Source organism: Leptinotarsa decemlineata, unplaced genomic scaffold, assembly GCF_025532065.1.
Source record: "Leptinotarsa decemlineata unplaced genomic scaffold, Ldec_3_MD MMD2_tig00003192_RagTag_RagTag, whole genome shotgun sequence".
In the NCBI taxonomy this organism is placed as follows: domain Eukaryota; kingdom Metazoa; phylum Arthropoda; class Insecta; order Coleoptera; family Chrysomelidae; genus Leptinotarsa; species Leptinotarsa decemlineata.
This window is the reverse complement of record NW_027412582.1, coordinates 4,700,102-4,722,300: the sequence shown is the minus strand read 5'-3', so window position 1 is coordinate 4,722,300 and position 22,199 is coordinate 4,700,102. Positions and strand designations below refer to the sequence as shown.

At 35.7% G+C, this 22,199-nt stretch overlaps 1 protein-coding gene across 2 annotated transcripts; it reads left to right on the top strand.

Moving 5' to 3' along the window:
* The first annotated feature begins 4,789 nt into the window (after positions 1–4,789).
* On the top strand, positions 4,790–16,807 carry LOC141483289 (uncharacterized). Of its 2 annotated transcripts, XM_074177785.1 has the most exons (7): positions 4,790–7,796; positions 8,180–8,307; positions 8,704–8,835; positions 11,112–11,243; positions 11,635–11,898; positions 12,041–12,267; positions 15,360–16,807. In XM_074177785.1, the coding sequence occupies exons 1-5, from the start codon at positions 7,685–7,687 to the stop codon at positions 11,650–11,652; spliced, it is 522 nt and encodes a 173-aa protein (XP_074033886.1). In that variant the 5' UTR covers positions 4,790–7,684; the 3' UTR covers positions 11,653–11,898; positions 12,041–12,267; positions 15,360–16,807. The 2 variants fall into 2 exon arrangements, with proteins under 2 accessions (XP_074033886.1, XP_074033887.1); XM_074177786.1 differs by lacking the exon at positions 11,112–11,243.
* The last annotated feature ends 5,392 nt before the right edge of the window (positions 16,808–22,199 follow it).

The window sequence follows — 22,199 nt, the reverse complement described above, 5'->3', positions numbered from 1 at the left end:
CCTAACATCACAGATCTTCTGGACAAACTGGGAAAATGCCAGTATTTCACAACACTCGACCTGGCCAGTGGCTTCCATCAAATTGAAATGGAAGAGGACGATATTGAAAAAACAGCTTTCAATACGGAACATGGCCATTATGAGTACCTGAGAATGCCATTTGGTTTGAAAAACGCGCCAGCTACCTTTCAGCGCGTAATGGATAATATCCTTCGTGGTATCCAGAACGAAAAGTGCTTGGTATACCTCGACGATATTATTATCTTCTCGACTTCCCTCCAAGAACACCTTGAGAGCCTTAAATCTGTCTTCAACAGGCTGAGAAGCTCAAACTTCAAAATTCAGCTGGATAAATCGGAATTCCTACGAAAGGAAGTAGCCTATCTGGGACACGTCGTGACTCCCGAAGGTGTCAAGCCGAATCCAGATAAAATCACAGCCATCAAAAATTTCCCCGTCCCAAAAACCACCAAACAGATCAAAGGATTCTTGGGTTTGTTAGGTTACTATCGACGCTTTATCAATAATTTCGCTAGACTAACGAAACCATTAACCAAATGCCTGAAGAAAGGCGCAAAAATTGAACATAATGCAGAGTTTTTGGAATGTTTCAATACCTGCAAAAACCTGTTAATCAATGATCCGATTTTGCAGTACCCCGACTTTTCTAAACCTTTTAATCTCACCACGGACGCAAGTAAATTCGCCCTAGGAGCTGTCCTTTCTCAAGGCCCTATAGGCCAAGACCTTCCAGTTGCATACGCATCTCGGACCCTGAATGACTCTGAGCAAAATTACTCAGTCATTGAGAAAGAGCTTCTCGCGATCGTATGGGCTACCAAATACTTCCGCCCATATCTCTTTGGACGAAAGTTCAATATAGTCACTGACCACAAACCCCTTCAGTGGTTATTCTCTCTGAAGGACCCCAACTCAAAATTGCTGAGATGGCGGATCAAACTAGAGGAATACGATTATACCATAATCTACAAAAAAGGCAAGTTGAACACCAACGCCGATGCTTTATCCCGTGTCGAAATCCACACTAAGGACACCAAAACCTTTTGGGAGGAATTGGATGACATACTAGACGAATCACAACGTCTAACAAATCAAAGTGTCACTTTCAGTGGTCAAGGAAACTCAGTAAGTCGTTGCCTTGAAACCCCGGATTATCAACCCTCTTCCGATATTTTGATTATTGGAGAACCCAATCTGGACACTGAATATTCCCCCATCATGATTCCTCCTAACGAAATGCATGTAAATAATACGGACAACGAGTTACCTCCGAAAAGTCACACAGAAAATGACAATCTTTCTTTACAAGTTCAACCTGATACCGAACGTACAGGAGATGAACCCCTACCAGAACTCAGAATACACGAAGACAATGAATTACCTTCCACAGGTAATGGAAGAAATGACATTTCTTCACCATTGCAACCTAATATCGAACAAATAGAAGATGACACCATTCACTCAAATGCTGAACAGAACCCAGTTGTAACAATTCCAATAGCGCAGTGTGCCGTGAACCTAGGGCTCAATCAGTTGATTATAAGCTCAGTTCTCCATTCTCCGGCCAAACCTAAAACTACCATTCTGTTCGAGAAAAAGATGAGAATTCATGTACAAATATCGCAAAATAATACAGAAAACGATATTTTGAATTTTATCAAAGAATATGTCGCCCCAGGAGTGCAGTACCATGTCTATTTTGAAAACCCCGAACTTTATGAACCATTTTCGGCAACAATTCAAAAATATTTCAAGTGGCCCTCTATAAAATTCAAAAGGTGTACCAAAAAGCTTCTGGACGTTACAAAAAAAGAAGACGTTCAAGAAATTATTAAAAACCACCATGAAGGTAAGTCAAACCACCGCGGTGTTGACGAAACTTTCGCAAGAATTAAGGAAAAACATTACTGGCCGAACATAAAAGAAACCATTCAAACATATATTAATCAATGCCTTATTTGCCAACAAAGCAAATATGAGCGAAACCCCATTAAAATGAAGCTCAACATCACCCCTACAGCAACCAAACCTTTCGAAATCGTACATATGGATACATTCACTATCGAAAGTAGAAAATTCCTCACAATCATAGACAGTTTTTCAAAGTACGCACAGGCATACCTAGTCAACTCCTTGACAGGTACGGAAATAGCCGACAACCTCATTCAATTTTTTTCTCATCATGGTATCCCCAAACGAATTATCGTTGACAACGGTACCGAATTCAATAACTTTCTCATTTCGGAACTCCTGGCTTTACACAAAGTCGAAGTTCATTTCACATCACCACACCATCCTCAATCCAATGGAATGATAGAACGGTTCCATTCTACCATTCTAGAACACATTCGTCTACTCAACACTAGAGGATTTTTGAAAACCCCTCCAAAAATGAAAATGTTGTACGCAATTTTGGCATACAACCACTCTATACATTCGGTCACAAAACTCAAGCCAATTGACATCATAAGTGGTCACATTTCAACCAATGATCCTTTCAATATTGATATTGATCGGAAATTACTAAATGATTACACCAATGATCACAAGGAACGATCGAAACTCCTCTATTCCAAAATAAACTCGGATCTAATAAAGCAAAAAGGAAAAGATAGTAGAACGAGAAAATAAAAAACGTGATGATCCCATTGTATTCAAAACCAAACAAAAAGTTTACGTGAAAAAACATATTAGGCAGAAGGATGCAAATAAATTTCAAAAACCAACTCAAATCAAAACGGTCGATCATACAATGAAAACAGTTTCTACAGAAAACCAACAAAAAATTCACATGGACAATTTAAAACGTCCCCTCAAAAAATACCCATCTCCCATTAAAAATTGATTAATTTTTCAGATTATCTGGAACTCTCGGACTCCAGGAAAATATATCTAAACAAAACCTAAAGAACAATCCAGGACTTATTCCTCTCAAACTTGGAACAGCCAAAGTCGAAACGCACGCATATTCACTTATTCATTATTATGATTTAAATCCAATAATCGTGGAGGTAAATAAACTGAAATTCCATTCAAAAAATGTAAGGACACTTGTAGGCAGTCACAAAGACTACTCATGGGACACATCTAACTATTTAAAAATATTAGAATTTTCGGAAAAGGAGGTGACTGATAGACTCAACAATATTTTACCACATCCACTTAGAACAAAGCGCGGTCTTATAAACGGAATTGGATCCATTTTCAAGTCGATCACAGGAAATTTAGATTCCAACGATGGTGAAAAATATGACCGCCTGATCAAAGAATTACAAGATAATCAAAATAATCTAGTAACGAATATCAAGAAGCAAAACTCACTCTCAATCTCATTAATTGATCAGTTCAATAGTACAGTTCAGCAAGTGAAACATAACGAAAGGCTTTTGGAATCAAAAATTAATCAAATAGCAAAAATTGTTGAAAATCAAACGTATAAAGAAAACTCTATGTTTATTAAAGACATCTTGAATCAGATAATCAATACATTTGAAATCATAAATTCAATTTTGCAAGATGTTGAAAACTCAATACAATTTTCTAGACTGAACATTCTTCATCCTAGTATTATAAAAACAAAAGATTTGTTCAAAGAACTGCAAAAATTGAATAAAATTGTTGAGAAAGACCAACTACCAATTGAAATAAGTTTCGAGAATACTTTGCTTTATGAAAAAATTATTAGCCTCAAAAGCTATATATCAAATTTCAGAATAACCTATATCTTGCATATTCCAATTACCCATCCATCAAATTTCGATTACTATCACCTATTTTCTATTCCGATATTAACTAAGGGTCAGTTTAAGGCTGTTATACCTCAAAACAAATATTTGACAAAAAACGAAAAATTGTATGCATTCTTGAGCGATCCTTGTTTGGAGATCTCCCATCGAACCTATATCTGCCCATCCACCAACATCAGAGAGCTGACAGAAGACAATCCATGCGAAATCCAGCTACTCAATGTCCAGAACACCTCCACTTGTAAGCAGACTGTCATACATTTATCGAGACCAGCCATTAGACAACTAGACAACTCCAACAAATGGGTTGTCCTTCTACCGGCTCAACAAACTACCAAACTCAAGTGCCAAAACCAGAACGAAATCGAGAACCTACTACCTGGAAGTTATCTATTCGACATTCCAATTGGATGCCAGTTATCCTGTGGCAACCAAATCATCACCAACGATCACCAAGTTACCAATAGTGAACCAATCATCTTACCAGACTTGGAAGAAGGGAAGCCAGAGCCACCCAAATCAATAGGGATCCAACTTGATGACCTGAACCTGGACGAACTTCATTCAATAAAAACTGCAATAATGGAAAACGAACCGATTATATCTTTCAAAGACGTAGCACATATCCCAAGTTTTTGGACGATGTTTATCTACTTGGTCCTAGTATCAATCTGTTTGTACCTACTGCACAAGAAGATTGGCTTCAGAGGGTGCAAAACCAATGGACCATCCAAACCAAGTCAAGATATCGAGATGTCTAGGGTTCAACTTCCTCGCTGACCCTCCTACGTTGAATCTTCGGGGGGAGGAATTATATCGCCCGTTCCCATGTGAACTGCTGACCATGCTGAAGCAGAATCTCGCGATTCTGGGAAACTGATGTGCAAGCATTCTTATCTTCATGGGAAGAATACTTTTGTAATTCAGTTATAATTATGCTCTCATACTGTTAACATCAATTTTTGTTAATAAAATTAATTTTTAAAAAGGGACTTTGACATCCGAAAGTTATATTTCATGTTAAATATACTACAATGGCTGTCGATTTCAAATCGATTATTTTTTTTTAAATGGTTTTTATATTTAAAATAACCAAAAGTCTCCAACCAACATATTTTGATGAATTTTTGGTTTTCAATAATCAAATACATGAACAGGAGACAAGATTTTATAATAATTTTCATACACACTGGAGGCGGAACGAAAATCTTATTCTACAAGGGACTACGGGAATTTGACAATTTACCAAATGCCATTAAAGAGGAAAATACTGTAAGAGGGTTTGAAAATAAATTATTGGAATACCTAGAGCGTTAGTTAGTTGGAAAATATGTATATTATATGTATGTTACTATATCAATATTGGTTTTCAACATTGGGTCTTATAAATTGTATATTTTTTATAATCATCTTTTTATTTAGTTCATCTTCATTATTGTTATTATCTATATACAGATTTGAATTTTATTAATATTTTTTGCACTGTGGAAATTTAAATTTTTAATTAGTTATTATGTCTTGTAAGATTAGGATGTATCCTATAATAAAGATTACTTACGTACTTACTTACTTACCTTGAAAACTAATTGATTCCGACAAAAAATAAAAAGTGTTCTGAATTCCTATCATCACGTAGTATAATCACAAAAACTTTCCCGTTTTTTTCAATTATATTACGAAATATTTCCCACATTTTCTAATTTTAATTGAGGATGCAGAAAATCAACAAGTGGGTATTTGTTTAAATGTTAATTTGCAATCATAGAACAGTGTTTTTTTTTTTTGGAACGAGAGTTTTCATTCTGTAATGAGTGAATGCTAAAAGTAGAAGACGTAGTCGATGTATTTGAGTAAAATGAAAGCACGAATGAATTCTTTTTTGTTTCGAAATCATCATTTGAATATGGAATAAATTGACGCTTCGGGAAAACGGCCCAATAAAACGATGTCATATCAGGTGATCTTGTAGTCCACATTATCTTCTATTGGTTTCAGAACTGTAAAATTCATTCATCTATATGATACAACGTATCATAGAGATAATCCATGATGAACCATTTACGCTTACGTGAACGTTTGTGTTTGACCATAAAAAGGAAACTAAGATACTCAGCTTTAATTACCTTTATTTATTTAGGGTCCGAAAGGGATAATTCAAAAATGAAATCGAAAGCAATCGGTTTGAGACGCGTAAATATAGGTTTGGAGGGGTCCTCTGTAAACTGCTACGAGTCAATTTATAATTAGGAAACTCAAAAGTCATTATAGAAGAATCCTGTACGTGGAATTCAGACGAAACGGTTTTTTTCATTGATGTTATGGAATCACAGAAGATTTTGTGAAAAAATTTCGAAAATCACTGATTTACGTAGCCCTCAAAAAATCAAGAGGTGTTGGGTAGAGAAACTTAAGGGGCCATACCGAGTGGCCAATTCATGCCTGAACATTACCATTCCAACATTTTTTATTATGAGCTTTTGTCAAAAATATTTAGCCTTTCTATCGAGCAATTCAAAAGTTTTGTATTTTTTCAACTACTTGTTTCTTGATGTACTTTCAAAACAGGTAATTGGAAGTACCTACTTGTACTGAAATTGGACTCCTTAATTTGATTTTTTCATTAAAATCGTTATACCCATTTCAAGTTAAAATAAATATCGTATTAACTGATTTCAATTTTTTTTTTATGTTTGATATTCCTGAATTTTTTGGTACGTAATAACAATAATTTCTAACGTTTCTATTTCCTATGGCGGACTCAAAGAAAAAATCTCCAGAACTCAACTCATCTGTTTCGAATGACCTCAGCATTATGGATCCATCTCCACCTTCAAGAGCAGTTAAAACTCTCCTGCCTCATGGTAGTTGAATCATTCGGACTACTCCTAAATTTTCGATTTGAGCTCTTCTTCCTAGATATCCATTATCTTCAAAAAAAATGAAAGGACACGGATTAGCACGAGTGTGGCCAATCGAGAGTTTAAGCGCCTTTGTATTTTTTTTTCTTCATTTTAAAGTTACGTTGCATATGGTAACTCTGTATATAATATATAGGGTCTTTCAATAAGTGCTTCTTATTTTTCAATTTAAATGAAACAAAGTGTATGAGTGAGATATCATTGAAATGTTTTATTCGTCTGAAAGACCTATTGATGCCATTTTGCGGGAAATATATCATTCATGTAGTATAGGGAAGTCCAATTTTCCATTACTAGCGCATAAATCAGGCTGAATTTGACCGATAGCAAGGGTTATGTCGCGGCTTTGAGGACCGCTGTGGTTTGGTGTTTATAGCAGGGGAGCTCACGATGCAAAATGGGGATTTATTCTAGCGTCATTGAGACATATTAGGTTGCAAAGCTTAGATGATAAGAAGAAAAAAATGTTATATAATATATACCTTTTCATCGATGGGGGAAGCTGCTATAGATTATTAGATATGTGAAAACAACTGTTGCATGGACATACTCGAGCGCGTCAGATATTGCTACCATCAATGTCCTACGTATTTTTAATAATGTTGGTATGTTAATCTGATCGTTTGCATGATGTGGGTGGTTGTACGTAAGGGTTAAAAATGAAAAGAAAAAAAAAATAACAGAGCGCGTCAGATTTTCTAAGGGGGTGTTAAGTGCCCCAAAAAAAAAGCTCTCATTCAATAATCTGACGATTTCGATCTGACGAAAACTAGCGGCCATTCTTATAATGTGTAAAAAAATTCGTCATTTTGAAATACTCAAGCGCGTCAGATTAAGATATATATGGTTCATCTTTACGTTTTAGACGTGCTGTTTCATAATCTGACGATTATCTAGAGGGATCCGCCTAATCTGACAAAAAAATATTAAAAAAAAAATTGTTTTTAATCATTGAACTTATTTAATTGAAAGTTATAATTTCTAGGATTCCGATTTCCGATGGCGGACTCTAAGAGAAACTCTTCAGAACCAAACTCCTCTGTTTCGCATGACCTCAGCATAATGGATCCATCTCCGCTTCCAAGAGCAGTTAAAACTCTCCTGCCTCATGGTAAGAATTGTTTCGGATGATGATATACAAATAAATTTAAAGTTTCAAAAAGTTGGATCTTTCGGACCACTCCTAAATTTTCGATTTGAACTCTTCTTCCTCAAGTTTTTTATATATACAGATATCCAGTATCAGCGAAAAAGATGAAAGGCATGGATAAATTAGCACGATTGTGGCCAATCGAGAGTTAAAGCGCCCTTGTAATTTTTTACGTTGCATGTGGTAACTCTGTATATGATATATAGGGTCTTTCATTATGAGCTTCCTATTTTTTAATGTAAATGAAACAAGTTAAAATTATTATCGTATATAACTGATTTCACAACTTTTTATAAATATGTGATATTCCTAATTTTTTGGTACGTAAAAACAATAATTTCTAGCACTCCGATTTCCTATGGCGGACTCTGAGAGAAACTCTTCCGAACCAAACTCATCTGTTTCGCATGACCTCAGCATAATGGATCCATCTCCGCTTCCAGAGCAGTTAAAACTCCTCTCCTACCTCCTGGTAAGAATTGTTTCGGATGATGATATACAAATAAATTTATAGTTTCAAAAAGTTGGATCTTTCGGACCACTCCTAAATTTTCGATTTGAACTCTTCTTCCTCAAGTTTTTTATATATACAGATATTCAGTATCAGCGAAAAAGATGAAAGACATGGATTAATTAGCACGATTGTGGCCAATCGAGAGTTAAAGCGCCTTTGTAATTTTTTTTTATTTTAAAGTTACGTTGCATGTGGTAACTCTGTATATGATATATAGGGTCTTTCATTATGAGCTTCCTATTTTTTAATTCAAATGAAACAAGTTAAAATAAATATCGTATATAATTGAGTTCACAACTTTTTTTAAATGTGTGATATTCCTAATTTTTTGGTACGAAAAACAATAATTTCTAGCATTCCGATTTCCTATGGCGGACTCTAAGAGAAACTCTTCAGAACAAAATTCATCAGTGTCGGATTACGTCGACGCGGTGGAACCATCTTCAATTACAAGAAGAAGAGCAGTTAAAACTCTACTGCCTCGTGGTAAGAATTGTTTCAGATGATGATATATAAATAAATTAAAAGTTTCAAAAAGTTGGATCTTTCGCAACACTCATAAAATTTCGATTTGAGCTCTTCTTCCTCAGGTTTTTTATACAGTGTCATCCCCAAAGTATGCACCATATGGAAAACTTATTTTTTAAGCGTTTTTCGACAAAAAGTTATTCTTGATAAAAGTTTGTGCTTCACCTAAAACTAAACATGCTCCAACGAAATACAGTAAAACACTCGTAATTTATGAGAAGCCTTCAAATATTTAATTTTGAGACAAGAATAAAGTACTCTTATTATGGAAAATCTTGGAAAATGTTATTTAGAAAAATTGTTGTGCATTGAAAAATATATCTAGTTTTGGGGTAATTGCCATCTAAGTGGAGTTTTATTTTTTTACTCATTTTTTTTAAATGGGGACTACGAATAATGAAAATTTCATAAAACGATAAATAGAAAGCATCCTGTATACGACGTATTATTTTAAAAGCCTGCAATATTACAAGTCACACAACTATAGTGTCAACCACGGTCAATTTTTTTTGAAAGTAAAATAATTTTCAAAGTTTTTGGTGCAAAGTTATTTTTATTTTTTGTTAACACCAAAAATTACTGAAAATTATACGGTATTGTAACAAGACCTTAATATTCAATAATATCAAATCACAAAATATCAAAATAAAATAGGTATTGTGGAACAAACTCATTGATTTTCTGGAGATCATTTTGGAGAATTATTTTGGACAAGAAAATCTCCAGAAAGTAAATGAGTTTCTGAAATACCTATTTTATTTTGATGTTGTGTGATTTGATATTATTGAATATTGAGTTCTTGTTACAATACAGTATAATTTTCAGTGATTTTGGGTGTTGACAAAAAATAAAAATAACTTTGCACCAAAAACTTTGAAAATTATTTTACTCTTAACAAAAATTTACCGTGGTTAACACCATCGTTGTGTAATTCGTAATATTACAGGCTCTCAAAATAAACTGTCGTATACAGAATGCTGTCTATTTATCGTTTTAGCAAATTTTCATTTTTCGTAGTACTCATTTTAAAAAATGGGTAAAAAAATAATACTTACCTTGGATGACCATAACTTCAAATCTAGATGTATTTTTCAATGCTGATCAACTTTTTTGAATAACATTTTCCGAAATTTTTCTTGTCTCAAAATCAAATATTTGACGGCTTCTCATAAATTACGTGTGTTTTACTGTATTTCGCTGGAGTATGTTTGGTTTTAGGTGAAGCACAAACCTTTATCAGGAATAACGTTTTGTCGAAAAACCCTTAATAAATAAGTTTTCCATATGGTACATACTTTGAGAATTACACTGTATTTACAGATATCCATTATCCAAGTCCAAGGACTTGGATTAATTAGCACGATTGTGGTTAATTGGGACTTTAAGCGCCTTTGTAACTTTTATTCATTTTAAATTTACGTTGCATGTGGTAACTCTGTATATGATATATAGGGTCTTTCATTATGACCTTCCTATTTTTTAATTTAAATGAAACAAGTTAAAATAAATATCGTATATAACTGATTTCACAACTTCTTATAAATATGTGATATTCCTAATTTTTTGGTAAGTAAAAACAATAATTTCTTCATCTAGCTTTTCCTATTACGACTAATAACCAGTCCGTGCAAAGCTTATTGTTAAATCATCTGAAAATGGAATTTTCAACAGGTGATGATCGACTGTATTGTCAAACATGCGCCAAACTGACTGTTATAAGGAAACAAGTATAGCTGAGGCACCAGTCGATCTAATAATAACACTGATGATTTTCAAACAAGACTCAACCTCTAACGGAAGCAAGAAACTCTTTGGAAAGTTCGAAATAGATGAACATTTCAACCTAGCAGACCACAATTATAATATTCATGCAGTCATTGTTCACTGTGGTTCTGGCGTTGAATTTGGTCATTATTACGCCTTGGTCAAAGACGAAACGGACTGGTTTAAGTTTGACGATAGTCGTGCCACAAAGTGTTCTGGCGATGCATTGAATTTATTGGAGCCTCTGGAGACACCCTACATTTTGTTTTATAAGAGAGAGGACATTGTTAGATCAAGATCTTCAGATGATGTGGTGCTGTAGGTTTTTCCGGGTTTTCCTGCAGCTAAAAAAGCAAATGCGCCACTGGAATCAATGAAGTCGCCTCGAAGCGCCAATTAATTTTTATTGTTGTTTTTATTTTATTTTTATCGTCATTTTGATAAAAAATTTCCTTCCTTACAATTTCTAGCATTCCAATTTCCTATGGCGGACTCTAAGAGAAACTCTTCAGAACAAAATTCATCAGTTTCCGATTACGTCGAAGCGGAGGAATCATCTTCAGCTCAAAAACGAAGAGCAATTGAAAATGTGCTCAGTGATGGTCAGAATTGTTTCAGATGATGGTAGACGAATAAATTTAAAGTTTCAAAAAGTTGGATCTTTCGGACCACTCCTAAATTTTCGATTTGAGCTCTTCTTCCTCAAGTTTTTCATATATACAGATATCCAGTATCAGCGAAAAAGATGAAAGGGCAGGGATTAATTAGCACGATTGTGACCAATCGAGAGTTCAAGCCCTTTGTAATTTTTTTTTCATTTTGAAGTTACGTTGCATGTGGTAACTCTGTATATGATATATAGGGTCTTTCATTATGAGCTTTCTATTTTTTAATGTAAATGAAAGAAGTTAAAATAAATATCGTATATAATTGAGTTCATAACTTTTTTTTTAAATTCCTAATTTTTTGGTAAATAAAAACAATAATTTCTAGCATTTTTATCAACTGTAAATTCCACGATGGAATCTCCTTCATGTGTTTCGGATGACCTCCTCATAATTGAACCATCATCGCCTCCAAAAGGGAGAGCGATTAAAACTCTCCTATCGGCTGGTAAGAATTGTTTCAGACGATGATATACGAATAAATTTAATTGATGTCATATTCTTTTCATAGTGAGGAGAAATCCAAGGAGAGCTGTACCGATAAGGAACTATTTTGAAGGAGACAAACCATCGGTTCTTCCCAAAAATTCATGTTAGTAAACTTGCACATCCGTAAGATATATTTTTCGAATAGAAATAGCTCAGGAATAATCATCTTATTTAATCAGTCGCGTTGCTTTCTTTGTCTCCAGGTCACTGACAAATTTAGTCCCCTAACAATCTTATATTTTCAGACAAAGCCTCTCTGGAAGATAATCCAGTCCCAGTTGGTTCAACGGATCGAGCCAGAAAAACTGTGCCAAGACGTATATTGGCAGTCCGTTATTCCAACATTCACGGATACGGAGTTTTTGCCGTAAAGAATTTGGAAACTGGAATTCGGCTGGGACCCTATGAAGGAGTTCGTACAGACGTCAAAACAGAGACTGGATATGCTTGGGAGTTGAGTGATGGAACATTCGTAAGTATATAATAACACTTTTGTTGAACGATATGCTCATTGAAGTTTGATTAGTAATCGACATACGAGGTATGTTAAAAAAGTAAGGCGAATTTTCATTTTCTCAAAAAATATTCGTGTCGTTGGGAGCAATACCCAGCTGAACTTCCACTAATTTCAAATCTTTCAATGATTCGACCTTTATGTGAGGAAACATTCTTGAAATGTGACCTTCATGGCTTTGTTGATAGCAGCGAGAAAGGCTACGCTGCCGTTATTTATTTTCGATATCTAAGTAAAAACGGCATTAAGATAACTCTCGTGTATGCAAAATCCCAAGCAACACCACTTCCTCCATATTCCTCCAAACTTCATTTTGTCAAAGTCACAGCGTGGTCTGATTCTACAACTGTCTTGGATTCATCTCCACATCGCTGGAGAACCTTCGTTTCAAATCGAGTGCCCTACATCCAAGATAAAATTCCTCCATCTTCTTGGCGACATCTTCTCCGCTCCGAAGACAATCCGGGGCATCCTGGCTCCAGAGGATTGCTGCCATCTCAGCTTCTTGACTGTCCCTTATGGTGGGCGGGGCCGATTTGGTTACAACAAAATGTAGAAACTTGACCACACAGTATTTCCGATCATAATTCTTCCCAAGCTGGTGATGAAGAACGAATGATCCAAGGGTTTCAACCCTCAAAATCATCCGTGATTTTAACGATTAATATTAGAAAGGAAAAACTGGGTTCAGAATTGTTCCCTTACCTTTCTTCCGGGCGGATCCCTGGGCGACGATGGCCTTTTCTACGGTCGAATAGGTAATGTGCAAAACCCTCGACTGAGGGTTTTGGGGAATTTTAGAATATCCAAGATATGTTGACCCGTCGTTTACCTTCACCGTTTTGCCTCTGCCGAGTCAACGAGATAAGGACTTTGTTTTCTTGCACCAGTTTTTATCGTGCTCTTTTTCGTTTGAAAAGCATCGCAGCAGATTAGACCAGTAAAATTTGAAAGGAAATTATTGTATAAAGAAACGAAATGAGGAAAATGATTTTGGCATATTGGCAGCAACAGATACAGGAGACATATCATTATTGATCTTGCTGGACTACAGTAAAGCATTCGACTCATTGAATCCAGAAATACTTATATCTATGTTCAATTACATTGGCTTCTCTAAAACAGCCGTTAAGATGATGCAAGAATATTTCACAATAAATGGTGAAACTCGAAGGCGAACTATCTGAATCGATGCTATTAATTCGCGGTGTTCCGCAAGGATCTATACTTGGGCCCTTGCTTTTTAGTTTATATACCTCCAATATACTGACTATGATCAATCTTTGTAAGTATCATGCTTACGCTGATGATACACAACTTTATGTTTCGTTTAAACCAGAATTGCTGAATGAAGCTGTTGCTGACATCAATACTGAACTTCAAAACATTTATGATTCTTCTATGAAACATGAACTGCATATCAATCCTAATAAAACGCAGGTTCTTATGTTTGGTCCCAAGTTATTATGCCAAAGGTATTTACCTCAAGTAAATATCTCTCTGAATGGTATAACTCTAAATATAGTACTGGAGGCAACAAATCTTGGCTTGATATTGGATAATAATTTCAAGTCCAAAAAGCAAGTCTCATTATATATCCAGAGAGCTCACGCCAACTTAAGATTGATTTATCCTCACCGAGCATACCTAAATACTCACACGAAAATCAATGTACGCCAGACTCTCATCCTTTCACAGTTCACCTACTGTTCACCTGTATATTATCCCTGTTTGGATAGTCTAGATTTATGCAGGATACAAAAAGTCCATAATTCCTGTTTACGCTACATCTATGGCATCCGTAAGTTCCAGCATATCTCTCATAAGCTTTCTCAGTCGCAATGGCTGTCAATGAAGCATCGTTTCTTATTGCAATCTCTAACCCTATTTCACACTTCAATCATCAACAAGTCAACGCAGTATCTGTATGATAAATTTCGATTTCGTGAAAATGAACAAAAAGTGAATATCCGACACAAAAATGCAATGACTCCCCCCCACCACAGCACAGCACTGTTCGAGAGATCGTTCAGTTTTTCTATCTACACTCATTACAATAGTCTTCCCAAACATCTAAAAAAATTAAACTGACACTTTTCAAGCTTCACGCTCGTAACTGGCTATATGAAAGACGGCTATCGTGCAACTAAAGTCTCGCATAAAATGCAAAGTTCAAGCCATTCTGTAAGCATTATAAATTACCCTTCTTTTATTCTTTTCATTTTTTTCTCTCTCTCTTACTACATAGGTACTATAATTTTTTGTACATCATATGTTCGATGAATACTTTTAAGTTTTGTGTATTGTTAGGGAGTTGAATGGAGGAGCAGGATTCGGCGTGTTGCACACGCTTATCTCCTGAATTCCGCTCCAGGATTTTACCAAACCCATTGAATTTTCGTTTATGTACTTTCTTTTTCACCTTAGTAAATAAAAGACATTATTATTATTATTATTATTATATTTTCCCCAGATATTGACTTAACTTCATATACATATGAGCGAAATATTAACAGTCGTCATTTTCTATTTTTCCCCTCCAAATTAGTCCCCCCTCAGATAAAATACACTTGTACCAGTTATTTTTCCAATACAGCAGTTCTGATATGCACTTTTTGGTATGTCCTTCAGCTCTCTCAGGGATTCGGTTCTTATCTTCTCAATCGTCGCAGAACACCGTCCTTTCATGGGTCTCTTCAATCTTGGGAATATCAAAAAGTTGCAGGGGGCAAATCTGGTGAATACGGTGACTGAGGCATGATTACCATGTTGTATTCGACCGCAAAATTACGAACAAGTATACGAAAAGCAGATATAATAATTATAAAAATATGCTTTACCCAAAGATGCATCAATTCACAATTGAACTTAACGAATAAACCATCACCCCTTTGCCGATCTGGATATAAACAACTAAATGAATAACAATGCTCTCCCCTGGCTCGCTCGAGTTGTTCCCATCCAACCTCTCGGGCCCCGCGTTTTTTCGGGTACCGTGTTTTTTTCCACCCATTTCGAAAGTGGTGATGAACGATTCTTTTTTTTTTCAGATCGACGCAACTGATGAAACCACCTCTAATTATTTAAGGTTTGTGAATTGTGCAAGAACCGAGAAAGAGGAGAATCTGGAGGCTTTCGAGTTCAATGGCGAGCTATATTATAAAACAAAGAAAAACATACTGAAAGGAGACGAACTTCTTATTTTTTATGGTGTTTCATTCGCAAAAAATCTAGGCATTGATATGAAAACATATTATGGCGAGGAAGATGCAAAAATAGTGTCTCGCCCTTGCAGCAGGCGTACGAGTGCGTCTACTTCACAGAGGTACGATTATTCTATATTGATTTTTGTTGTTTTTATATAGCGGAAGACCGACAATTTTTCCATAATATAATGTGCAAGATGAAGAATAATGAACATACCTATTTAAGCCCTATCAGGCTATCAATGCGAATCCAGCAAAATTGCAAAAAAATACATCAATTTTTAGCTAATTAGTTGCTAAAACAACGATTTTGTTGCTCGTGCCCATCCTTAGAAATCGAAAATAATGCTATCGTGATATCAAGGTAGCAAGGTAACTCAAAAAATTATACACTTTCCCTTTGATCTTTACAGAATATTTAGTTGCTATTTAGTTGCTTAACCTTGAATATAGCGAAAACATTTTAAATATTTTTTTTTTAATTTTTTATGATCTCGCTAACTTGAAACTGTTTTTTCCTGGAATTGAAGATGTTCTAAATTTGTTGCTCACCAAGAGTAAACTTAAATACATCTTGAGTAACAGCAACAAAATAGTTGAAACCGATCGGCCGATTTTTCTTCTTGTTTTTTTCTTTTTCCACGTTGTTGCTATCTTGAAACTGCTTTTCCTCAGAATAAAAAGTATTTCAAATTTGTTGCTCACCAGGAGTATACTCAAATAAACCTTGAGTATCAGCAGTATCGACCGATCGGTCGATTTTTAATTTTTTCTTTATTTTCCTCGTTCTTGCTATCTTGAAACTGGTGAAACTGGATAGTAATCAGCTGATCGGTTTCAAATATTTGTTGCTGATACTCAAGATGTATTTGAGTATACTCCTGGTGAGCAAAAAGTTTGAAACATTTTTCATTCTGAGGAAAAGTAGTTTCAAGATAGCAAGATCATAAAAAATAAAAAAAAAAAGTATTTAAAAATGTTTCGCTATATCCAAGGTTTAGCAACTAAATATTCCGTAAAGATCAAAAGGAAAGTGTATAATTTATTGGGTTACCTTGCAACCTTGATATCACAATAGCATTATTTTCGATTTCTAAGGATCGGCACGAGCAACAAAATCGTTGTTTTGGCAACTAATTAGCTACAAATTGATGTATATTTTTTTGCAGTATTGCTGGATTCGCCTTGCTAGCCTGATAGGGCTACCTATTCATCATTCTATATATTTCCAATCATAATGTTGTTACAATATTGATTTTTATAAATAAATAAATATAGTAATCAGTTTTAAATGGTATTTTTGATTGAATACCAAAATGCACGCCCCTGCTGGTATAAAACGACCCGAACGTCACCCATATTTGGATAAACGAAATCAAGAAACATGGAGAGACAAGAGCTGTTGCGCTTGATATTTCTAAGGCCGTTGTCCGTGTTTGGCACGAGGTTTTGCTGGTCAAACTTGCTATGACTTGTTGATTCATTGTTATGTATGGCTTTCCAGCTTCCTGGAAGAACGTTCCCTACAAGTGGACATCTATAAATATCTCTCGAATACTTTCATCATCAACGCTGGTGTTCCCCAGGGATCCATATTTTCTCCAATCCTCTTTTTATTGTATATCAACGACTTATTGAAAAAAAAAACAAGAATCCAATATATCGCTTTGCTGACGACATCACACTTGTCTCGTCAATCCATTTGGATTCCAGGACATCGGCTACGGAGGCACATCTTCACCGGCAGCAGGAGGTGACTCATCGTAATGAGGATCTAGTGGTGATTCCGAGTTGGTGTGATAGTAACCAGGTTCAATTCAATGCCACGAAAACCCAGGCATCGGTTTTCTCCAGAAAATTTAATGTCTCCGATGCGGGTATAATAATGTCAGGACAGTCAATTCCACTTTCTGCTTCGATGAGTTTGTTAGGGTTTTAAAATGGACACCAATATGTCTTAGCACAATCATGTCGCTGGAACTGCAAGGGCTGCTCCTCGAAAGCTTGGAACACAATTCCGAACCAGGAAACTGTACACACCTCAGCAACTTTTGATGCTTTATAAAGCTCAGATCAGATCTTCTTTGGAGTATTGATCTCATGTAGGGAGCTTCGCCTCTAGGCATACCCTGAAGCTGCTGGATTCCATCCAGAAAAGAGCTATCCACCTGATCGAAGACAAGAACATCACTTGCAACCTTGGTAGTCTGGAACATCGAAGAAAGGTTGGAAATTAGTCTCTCTTTTATAGATACTTCAACAGGAGGTATTCAAGTGACTTGGCATGTTTGATTACACCAAGAGCGGCACATATCAGAAATGCCCGACGGACTGTGGCTGCTCATCGTTTTGAGGTTCAACTCAGTACACCTCGACCTCGAATTGACCATTTTAGAGATTGTTGACGTGGTACCTTTCTACTAGTAAAACCGAACACTAAATGAGAATATTCTAACTGAACAATGATGTTCATGGTCGTACTGACATTTTTTGTCGTTTTTGTGAACAAAAAATAACTTAACAAACCTTATCGGGTTGTTGGAATTGCCATATGGCAGATAAAAAGGAATATTTCTAGAGATATCGATATTAATGTGTTTGTCTTCAGGAAATTATTAAATGTTCCGCCGCCAATTATTAAATGTTCCGCCGCCATTTTGTAGTAGGCGAAAATATTTTTTTTCCAGATGGCACCCAGTCGCCATCTTGAAAGTTTCGTTATTCAATTTCACTGCAAAATAAAGTATTCATGCATTAATTTCATTATCCCAAATTTCAATTTTCTGAGTTGACCCTTTCAAAAATTAAAAGGTGGGGGACATTGTAGAAATGCACTGTATAATAAACATCCACTAGTTTTAATTACTAGAAAACAGAGTATACCACTATTACTATTATTATCGGTGTATCAGTTGATTTAAAGAATGCGCTTATTTTTTTCTTCCACAATCACAATTTTCAAGGTCTTGTTCATTTCGTGTAAAGAATGATTTTTCAATAAACATGTTATTGATTCAATTCAGGACAAAAGGTGAAAGCAGAGGAAACTCTTCATTGTAGTAATAGTTTGGTTTCTGATTTGCAGTGAGAGCAGAGTCGAGTGTCGTTCCATGAAATCATTAATAGAGATTCAATGCGAAGATTGTGAGTATAAAAGCTGGGATCCAGAAGATATGGCCAATCATCGTGTGGCAGAACACGAGGATGAGAATAGTACCTGGTATTCCTGCAGCCTCTGCGACTTTCATACTAGTAGCAGAGGAGATCTTGGCAGACATTCGAACTCTCACATATTGTGAAGAAACAAAGATAGAAAGTCATCGAATGAACCTTCACAATCAACCGAATTATTAATTAATACCGCCTCTCTGTTAAAGCCTTTTTATAGTTGTGTTGAAATAGCTGCGATAGCTCAGCATATTAATTTCTGATTGCATCGAATAAATGGTTAAAAACATTATCTTTTTTCAAAAGGAAAATGTAAAAAAAATGTGTTATATCTTAAGACATCGATTAAATGGTAAATTTTGAATTCTAGTGCCTTCATCCCAGGATTGGTCTTCGCCGGTTTTGGAATTGTCAGTGACATAATTTTTCTATGTTTATAGTATTAGGTTGTTCTACTTGTTTTTTTTTCAGAATTGTTATACCATAGAGTGCAATTTTCTGTGCAATTCAATGTTTCCAAACAAAATAATTTTAAATCTAAAGCAAATGGAACTTCAAACGTTCAAGCCAGTCTCGATATACCTACACAATAGGTTTAATAGACTGACGCTTATCAGAAAACAACTACTCCCCTGGCTAATGCGTTGGATTATATCCGACAGGCGTCAGTGCAGGAATCTTCACAGAAAATGTCCTGCATATGCAACTGGCAATACAACTGAAAGAGACGACCTGAAAGAATTCCAATTTTGAATTATGGAATATCTTTGACTTTAGGTCGATGATGGTCACTATCTTGCGCTGAGGAGTGGCTTATAAGCCCGAAACCGGTCTGCAAGTGTGCCCGTTCCATAATTGAAGTTGCTTTGCCAATTGCATATGCAGGAAATTTTCTGCACTGACGCCTGTCGGATATAATCCAACGCCCTTCGTGGCATTAGCCAGGGGAGTAGTTGTTTTCTGATAGGCGTCAGTCCATTTAACGTACTGTGTAGGTATATCGAGACTGGCTTGAACGTTTGAAGTTCCATTTGCTTTAGATTTGTTTACTGCCAGTCTTCAAGCATAGCCCACTGACTAATAACGAAATAATTTTGTGAAATTACATAACCAAAATTTCATCAGTTCGGACTTCCATTGTCTAATCTTCTAATATATAGAAATGAATGTTTTTTGGTTGGTTGGTGGCTTGGTAAGTGATATACTTCTACATCGCTCCACCGATCTTGATGAAATTTGACATATACAGGGTGTCTCTGGACTTCCTCTTTTCCTCTCGGGAATGTATAGATGGGGTCAAAATATCACCAGTACTTCATATAACTTTTTTTCCTAAAAGTCTTCGTAACCAAGTTACGGGCCCTCGAAGTTACAAAATGAAAAATGTTTTTCTTTGATAACTTTTCAAGTGAATATTCAAAATCATCCAAATTTTGGTAATTGACTAAACAAATGAATTCTTTCGATGAGCTTTCATGCAGGAGTCAGTTGTTTTGCTACAAAGTCAGGAACGGACTACCCCCGATGGTCCACACCCCAAAACTTTGAAATGACAGATATTTTTCAATATTTTTCAACAAAATAAGGTTACTTGGACAATTTTATGAATAAAAGTACTGGTGTGGAAAGTCGATCGGAGCAACGAGCCTTGATAAAAATGTAGTTCTACTCGACGACATCAAACCCGCTCGTCCACCATTATTTGAAATGAATAATTATCAAAGCAGAAATAATAATGATAACGTTAATTCAACAATACATTTATAACAGGAATAATACAAAGTATGCTAAAATGAAGTCGTAAACAAAAAGTACAGTACCTATATGGAAGTTTAAGTCACAATTGTGATAGCAGATATTTTTTCAAAAGAAATATCAAGTTCTGTAGATTCGTGGTGTTTTTAAACTAACAAGCTACTCTACTATGAAATATCGAATTCATTCCATATTTTGTATGTACATAATACGTGTGGAATAATCACGTTTCGTGTTGATCAGTTATCTGAATCTCATGAAACTCAACATTCGAATGTTTCAAATTCTTCTTCACAGCTAAACTGTTGAGGAGTTTCACTGATAATTATAATTTTATGGGAGAAATTCTTCAACACGAATCTAAATTTAGCTGAAAAAACGCACATCGGAAAAAATATTTACTATACTAATAAAAAGCAAACGAATGAACTACAAAAACGGCTGCACATGATCAGGTGAAAAATATCCAGGGAATAATTATGTTCCATTTCTTTCACAGATGTTGACAAAAAACCTTTTAGAAAGTTTTGATAAAAAATGAGAAACTGGAATGCGATTTTGTTTTGTTGAGTGGTGCGTTGTCATATGACTATCATTGTATTGTCAATATTCTATAGGATATATTGAATTTTTTGATATGGCCGAACAGTTTACATCCAATGAATATGCAGATATGCATGTATTTTATGGACGAGCATTTTGTAATGCTGCAGAAGCTCGTCGTCTGTATTCCGAGCATTTTCCCAATCGAACGGTACCGTCAAGAGAAACATTCGAGCGTGTCGATCGCAGCTTGAGGGAGACAGGTATGTAATAATTGATAATTAATTTGAGCACGTTGTTTTATTTCGATATTATTGTAGGTACAGTTTTGCCAAAACGAGGTGGTGAGGGCGCTCCTAGGACTGTACGTACCGTTGTATTGGAGGAAAATATTTTGAAAGCCGTCGCTGATGATCCTTCAATGAGCATCAGAAATCTATCAGAACAGTTCCATACATCCAAGTCCACTATTCATAGAATAATTAGGGAACAACTGCTCCACCCATTTCACATCCAGAAGGTACATGCCATGACACCTCAAGATTTTCCAGCACGACTGGAATATGCCAATTGGTTCAAGGATAGGCAAAGAGAGGATATGACTTTTATTAATCGAGTTTTATTCACTGATGAAGCAGGTTTCAGTAGAGATGGAGTTATCAACTCTCATAATCTCCATATATGGGCCGAAGAAAATCCCCATGGGATATTGCAAACCAAACACCAACGGAAATTCAACGTGAATGTTTGGGCTGGTATCATAGGAAACCATCTTATAGGACCATTCGTTCTACAGGACCGATTGAATGGAGAACGTTATTTGGAGTTCATTCAGAACGATTTGAATGGACTTTTGGAACATGTTTCATTGCAAACCCGAAGAGATATGTGGTTTATGCATGATGGCGCTCCTCCTCATTTTAGTTTGATTGTGCGTGACCATGTGAACCATATTTTCCACAATAGATGGATTGGTAGAGGTGGGCCATATTCATGGCCATCGCGGTCTCCGGATTTAAATCCATTGGATTTCTTTCTGTGGGGGCATCTAAAAAGCCTTGTTTACGCTACACCTTCACACAAGAGATGCATTGTTGAATAGAATAACATTACATTGTGAAGCCATACGAAACGACCCTGGAATGCTATTTCAAGTACAGAGAGGGTGTCTTCGCAGACTAAGAAAATGTATAGAGAGAGAAGGTGGTCATATCGAGC